Source organism: Sciurus carolinensis, chromosome 17 (assembly GCF_902686445.1).
Source record: "Sciurus carolinensis chromosome 17, mSciCar1.2, whole genome shotgun sequence".
Classification (NCBI taxonomy): domain Eukaryota; kingdom Metazoa; phylum Chordata; class Mammalia; order Rodentia; family Sciuridae; genus Sciurus; species Sciurus carolinensis.
This window is the reverse complement of record NC_062229.1, coordinates 7,341,362-7,348,561: the sequence shown is the minus strand read 5'-3', so window position 1 is coordinate 7,348,561 and position 7,200 is coordinate 7,341,362. Positions and strand designations below refer to the sequence as shown.

The following is a 7,200-nucleotide window of genomic DNA, read 5'->3' as shown; positions in this document are numbered from 1 at the left end:
TTTAATGATATATACCCTTGGGATTAAAATGATAGTAAAACAGCTGATTTAATGAGGAACTTTGGATATTGAGCTCCAGGGATACAGAGACTGCAGGAATCAGCCTGTGACCACCACAGAGAAAAGCCCCACCCAACCAGGAAGCAGCACGTGAGTCTCCTCCCAGAGATGAGCCTTCCTCACCAGGGTTCCATTGGATCATTCAGTCGGCTTCCATTTGTTGAGGACACACTTTATGTGTTTAGTATTCAGGTAAGATACTCAACATTATTCTTCTCGAAATCAGTCAGGGAATGAAAGAAACTTCAGAAAGTACTTTGGAAATGAGGACAGATGTTTTTGAAAAATTTTATACAAGGGAAGCAGTGAGGAGAACACATGCCTAATATTTTGAGAAACCTGTATCCATGCTACTCTTGTCAACTGTCTATCATCCTCTTAACCTCCTGCCATATACATTAAGACTGATACTTTCCCAGATCCTATTCCTCCAGTCTCATACTCTCCATAGGGAGAGATCCTGCTTCCCCCACAGCAGAAGTCTACCTATTGACTATTGCAAAGGACATATTGACTATTGCAAAGGATTCAGACATTTACTTATATTCTTGTTCTTATGTTGGTCAATATGACTATTGCAAAGTCATATTGAACATATTGACTATTGCAAAGGATTCAGACATTTACTTATATTCTTGTTCTTATGTTGGTCAGGAAGTTTTATGAGTGGACTAGTTGAAAGGGCTAACATATTCAAGTTCCACAACTAGATAACTTTAATGAAGAATTATTTCCCCAATGTATACAGGGGTAATTTTTAGAGACCAGGGTGTCCACTACAGTGTTTCTCTAACACATTCCACATTCAACAGATGCTAGTGGTCTAATATTTTTTCATCTTTTTGCTACTTCTTTTCCACCAGATTCATCAACATCATGAAATATAGAAACCAAACAACTATTTCAGAATTCCTTCTCCTGGGACAGACAGATGACCCAGCACTGCAGCCCCTCATCTTTAGCCTGTTCCTGTCCATGTACCTGGTCACCATCCTGGGAAACCTGTTCATCATCCTGCCATCTACTCTGACTCCCACCTCCACACCCCCATGTACTTCTTTCTCTCCAATCTGTCCTTCAATGACATCTGTTTAAGCACCACCACAGTCCCCAAGATGCTGGTGAACATCCAATCACAGGATCACATCATATGTTACACAGGTTGCCTCTCTCAGGTCTGCTTTGTCCTGGTTTTTACTATTTTGGAAAAATTTCTCCTTGCAGGGATGGCCTTTGACTGTTATGTGGCCATTTGTCACCCCTTGAGGTACACAGCCATCGTGAATCCCCGCCTCTATGTGTCTCTTCTTCAATCCTCTCTGCTCATCAGCACTATGGATGCCTTCCTCCACACTCTGTTGGTACTGCGTCTGTCCTTCTGCACAGACCTGGAGATCCCCCACTTCGTCTGTGAACTAACTGAGGTCATTGAGCTGGCCTGCTCTCACACCCTTATTAATAATATCCTGGTATTTGTTGCAGCATGTGTATTTGCTGGTTTTCCTCTTTCTGGGATCATTTTCTCTTACATTCACATTGTGTCCTCTGTCTTGAGAATGCCCTCATCAGAAGGAAAGCATAAAGCCTTTTCTACCTGTGGATCTCATCTATCTGTTGTCTTCTTGTTTTATAGGACCAGTTTTGGGGTGTACATTAGCTGTGCAGTTACTGACTCCCCCAGGAAGACTGTAGTGGCTTCACTGATGTACTCTGTGGTCACTCAGATGCTGAACCCATTTATCTACAGCCTGAGGAACAGGGACATGAAGGAGGCCTTGAGGAAGCTCATTGGTAGGATAGCATTTCCTCCATGATGTGTTCTTTGCTTTGGACTTTTAGAGAATGTCGAAGAGATAGATTTCCTATTGAGCAAGAATATCTAAGTTTTCTATCACTACATTCTTCTAAATAAAAACACATTGAGTAGGTGTATTTTAGTTTTTGAATTGAACGCTGACTTTGCTTTATGTCTAGCTCTGTAATTTTTTTTTAAAAAATTAATTATTTATTTATTTTTAAACTTTTTACAGACTGCATTTTGATTCGTTGTACACAAATGGGGTACTTCTTTTTGTTTCTATAGTTGTAAAAATGTAGACTCATACCATTTGTGTAATCATAAATTTTATTTGTTTTTGCTAGCAATATAAGACTGTAGAATGCATTTATACATTTTGATAGATTATACATAAATGGAGCATAATATCACATTTTTCTGGTTATACATATTGTAGAATCACATCAGTCATGCAGTCATACATTTACATGAGGCAATACTGTTTCACTCTACTATCATTCCTTCCCCTATACCACTTCCTCTCCCTTCACTCCTCTCTACCTAATATAAAGTCTATCCCAAGTGGTAATAGCTTTTACCTTACTCCATTTTATTATCTATAATGTGGCATAATTTCATAATATCAGTGGTTTGAGATGGTGGTGAGATATTTCAAACTCAGCAAGAAAGTTGTCATCAGTCTAATAAGGAAAAGAGACTCTACATTTATAGGCAGAAACAATAGAGTTAACTTTTATATCAAGGATGTATGAATAGAGACAGAAACAGAAACAGAGAGCAGGGCTTCATTCAGCCCTCCTGAGTTCACCCAGGACTGGTTCTCCTTGAGTTCCCCCAGGGATAGTAACAAATTCAGTGTCATATTTGAACATGATGTCAGAGGCAGAAAACTGAGATTCCTTCCACTTCTTGTGCTGACATTTTATATTTCCACACATGAACTAGACTACATTTCTATGGTGGAGTGAATTGTGACCCTTCAAGTAAGCCCAAACCTGGTCCCACTCACTTTTGCTTATTTAATATGATAAACAGGTGAATAACACCACTATGATGAAGGGTGAAAGTGATTTTCAGAACAGGAAATTTTCCTGGAATGTCTTAGTGGATCCTCAATGTAAACTCATGTTTCCTTATAAGATAGAAAAAGGGGAGAAGACACAGTGACAAGTGGGAGGCACTGTAACCGTAGAGATGCACAGTGTACTGATTGCCAGTGTCTGATTATTTCCTCTGCAACACTGAGATTTTCATTGGATTACATGGTTTTGTTTTATTATATATTCTATGTATTGCCATTTGTTTTAATGTGTATATAGAGATATATCCAAAAATATATATCCATAGGGATACATGTCTTCTTATTAACTAGATTTCATTTGTGACTCTAAAGATACCTATTGAAGGGAGGCAGCACCTAGTACAGAAGGAAGCATGTCCATATGTGAGTGGTCTTGTGATGGATGTGAGCAGAAAGATGGGAATGAGATGATGACATTCTCATGGTATCTCAGAATGAGAGATCGGCTAACACCAAGTTAGGAAAGGTAAGGAATTGAGGTGTCTCCTGCCTCCAATGACTACCCCAATGACTATCTTACATTGCAATCATTTCACAATGTGATTACATTTCAACAAGTGCTTTCCCTGATAAGAAATTGGATTCAGTATTTGTATTCCCTCAATCTTTATACCTGTGGATGTGTCCATGCATAATTTTTCATTCTGTCTTTGAAATCCTCTCTTCTTGTTCTTCCAACCTCAGCAGTAGTCTAGACACTTGTCTTGGGACAGTGTGTCTTTATCATCCTAAAATTCAGCTCAGTATGCAAAAACATATGTTTACATTTTTTCTTAAGGTTTTTCAAATCCCTGCATATTATATTCTTTCTCTCCTGTGATATGGAAAGAAATTGTGTGCAACATATCATAAGAAAAAATGATTCATTCTGATGGGATAATTAAAAGTAATGTGCTAAATAGATGGAGTTGGAGAATATCATGCAAAGTGAAATAACTCAAACCCAAAAAACTAAAAGCAGAATGTTTTCTCTGATATGTGGATGATAACTCACAATGAGGAGTGTGGGGTAGGGAAAAATAGAGTTACTTTAGATAAGGTACAGGGGAGTGAAGGGGGAGGAAGGAGTATGGGCATAGAAAGGATAGTAGAGTGAAATAGATATTTTTACCTCATGTACATATATGACTACATGACCGATGTGATCCTACAATATGTACCATCAGAAAAATGAGAAATTATACTCCTCTTATGTATGATCTATCAAAATGCACAAATGAATTGTACTGTCACAAATAACTAATTAGAACAAATAAAAATAAATAAAAATTAAATAAAATTAGAAAGCAATGGCTCATGAAAATAGAAGTCATAACACTACTATTTTGAGGATGCTGCTCTAGGGCTATTTTGATGCTTCTACATGCTCTATACTAATGATGTGTTCAGAGAGCCGGAGACCTTGAAAGCTGAGGCACATCATTGATGCTATGTTCAGGAAGATATCAGGATGCCAGTGATGGATTCTTAGTGAGTTCAGTGTGGCTAATCCAGTAGTATCGTAGGTCACCTCACATGATGGCAAAGAGTCAACTCCAAAGTATGATATCATGATGTCAAATTTCAGGAATTTCTTTTTAGGAAAACAAAGATAATGAATGTATATGATTTGCTGATAAACGGATGGAACTAGGTAATGTCATACTGAGTAATAAAAATCAGACTCTGAAAATCAAGGGTCTTATGTTTTCTCTCATATATATAGTGTTAGGAAAAAAAGGGGGGGAATAAAAGGATTTCATGAAAATGTAAGAGTGCCCAACAGAGTAGAAAAAGGAATGGAGAGGGATGGAGGAGAGGATGTCTTGGGAAGGCACTGGGAATGAAATCTAATAGTTTTGATCTTTCCATGTATCTATTTACACAATGAACCCCATTTTCACATGGAATTTTAAGGCACTAATGAAAATAACAAGAATAGGAATGATATCCCTAGGTAGAGCAAATGGATCAGGGAGAATGAAGAGGGAGGGAGAGGGAACAAGACTGACCCAATTGTGTTACATGTACCTACTAATCCCATTAGATATAACACAAAGAAAAAGGTTTAAAGAAGAAAAGCATACAATAAACTCATTCTCTTCATGCTTTACAGCAGACCTCCTTAAGAAAGTCTCTAAAATGACTGCCTCCAGATCTTTTCCACCCATGTTTTTGTGAGGTCCAGCCAATGAGGATGTAGCAACATTTGTAATCTGCAGGTCTTTGGTTGCCCCTTACCAGTCACTGGTAAGGTCTCCACCCCTGTTCACTCCATCGACTTCTGCTACTCAACAATGTGGACACTGTCACAGATCCATCTACCCAGTGGATGGTGAATGTAGTTAGATTCTTGTAGGATTTTCTGACACTTTGATGGGCCCCAAGCCCACAGACCTGGGTCTGTTTAACTCTCAAGTTCATGCATATTTCTCAGATAAAGAAGCTCTAGCTCTGTCTTTATCAATACATCTTCTCCTGGGCATTTAGTCCTCATCACCAGGATATAGAAACTACTATGTCCTTTCTGGGGATAAATCCAGAGTTCCTTGGCTCCTACCCATTCAACATGCTTTCTCTGAGTTCTTTGATTGTATCTGGAAAACTTTAACTTACTTTTTTTTTTACATTAACCATTTATTAGCTCATGGATGTCTGCACAATTTATCTATGATTAATATGCTTTAAAATTTACTGAGGTTAAAATGGTGAAGAAGGATGCCACCTTCCCCAAAATCTCAAATAATAACCTTGAAAATTCCAAATGCATACAGAATGGGTGAACATGGGGTAAAATGTTTTGAGAACACATTAAGATATTGAAGCTGTAAAGTAAAAGGTTTTAAAACAAACACTTCTATGGAGCACCACCTCTGCTCAGAAAGTGATGGTTAAATTCCGACCACATACACTGAGTGCATGGACATCAGACCTGTCCTGCCTTTTGGTGATTTGGTACTAAGTTATCACCTCTCTTTATTAAACCTGAGGAAACATAATTTCAACTCACAGTCTCTTTTTGTGAAGGAAACTATTGTGACAAATTTGAATGATATATTTTCATATTCTGAACAAGGTATCATAGTCCTGTCTTTGGCCTTCAGCAGCGATCATAGAAAATAAATTGAACTCCTCTGTGCTAAGGGTAAAGAATAAAAATTAAGGTTTGGTCAACATCCACTGTAGTTAAGATGATGTATATTTGCTTTTTTATCATAGTTAGCTCAGATTTTTCTGTTTTATTGGTTTGTTTTATTTATTTTTATTGTTTTTTTTAATTTTTTTTTTGTGTGTGGTTTGTAATAACAACTGAGAAAGCAAGGTTTATACACATGATCCTATAAGAGAATAAAAAAAAACAAAGCAAAATCAAGTGCCAAAATTTGTATATAGACGCTAAGTACTGTAAGACGTCAACCTTTGAAATCTTTTATTCTTTTGTTGTTGTTGTTTCTGCAGAATGCATTTTGATTCATTGTACACAAATGGGGTACAACTTTCCGATGCTATGATTGTGCATGCTGTAATTCATACCATTTGTGTAATCCTACATGTACAAAGGGTAAAGATGTCTGTCTCATTCCACCATTTTCATACCCCGCCCCTCTGCCCTCTCATTTTCCTCTATGTAATCTAAAGTTCCTCCATTCTTCTCTCATCCCACCCCACCCCCTTTAGTGGTTCTTTTTGGTTAAACTTGGTTAAACGGAGTATGGGACTCATTTTGGCATAATGATGATGATGTGGGTAAAATTTGCTCCAATTCAGGCTCCAGCATTTCCCTAATCTCTCCCCTTGTTCTCCTACCCTGTTTCCTTACTCTACTCAACCTATATCTCTGCTACTTACTTTCAGTTTTTATAAACTTGTTTAGTTAGTGTTTTGTGGATTACACAACAATGAGTTCACTGCAGCATATTAGTGGATGTAGGTGGAAAAGTCAGGTCAGATTCATTTCACTGTGTAGATAACATTTAAAATGACACTACTTACACCTACAGATATGGGACAAATTCTCACACCTCAAACAGGAACCAGGATTCAAGATATATTTAAATAGATAAAAGTGTCTTAGTGTTGAAGAGGACACTGGGATTTCTTATTGAGGTGGAGGCATGACATGTGCAAGGTCTGGGAAGTTTAGAGGAGTAGGAATAGTGGGGAGAGATGAATGGTGGACAACTGGCCTCCAGGGTCAGGAAATCAGCCGTCCTCAACTCCCCCACCTCCACAGTCTTGGTCTTTAAGGACTTGCTCTCCTGGGATGAGAGTAATGGTGAAA

General features: G+C 37.9%; 1 protein-coding gene across 1 annotated transcript; it reads left to right on the top strand.

Annotated features, from left to right (window-relative positions):
• Positions 1–1,103: 1,103 nt before the first annotated feature.
• Positions 1,104–1,874, top strand: LOC124967908 (olfactory receptor 7G2-like). Its single transcript, XM_047530348.1, has one exon. The coding sequence runs from the start codon at positions 1,110–1,112 to the stop codon at positions 1,872–1,874; it is 765 nt and encodes a 254-aa protein (XP_047386304.1). The 5' UTR covers positions 1,104–1,109.
• The last annotated feature ends 5,326 nt before the right edge of the window (positions 1,875–7,200 follow it).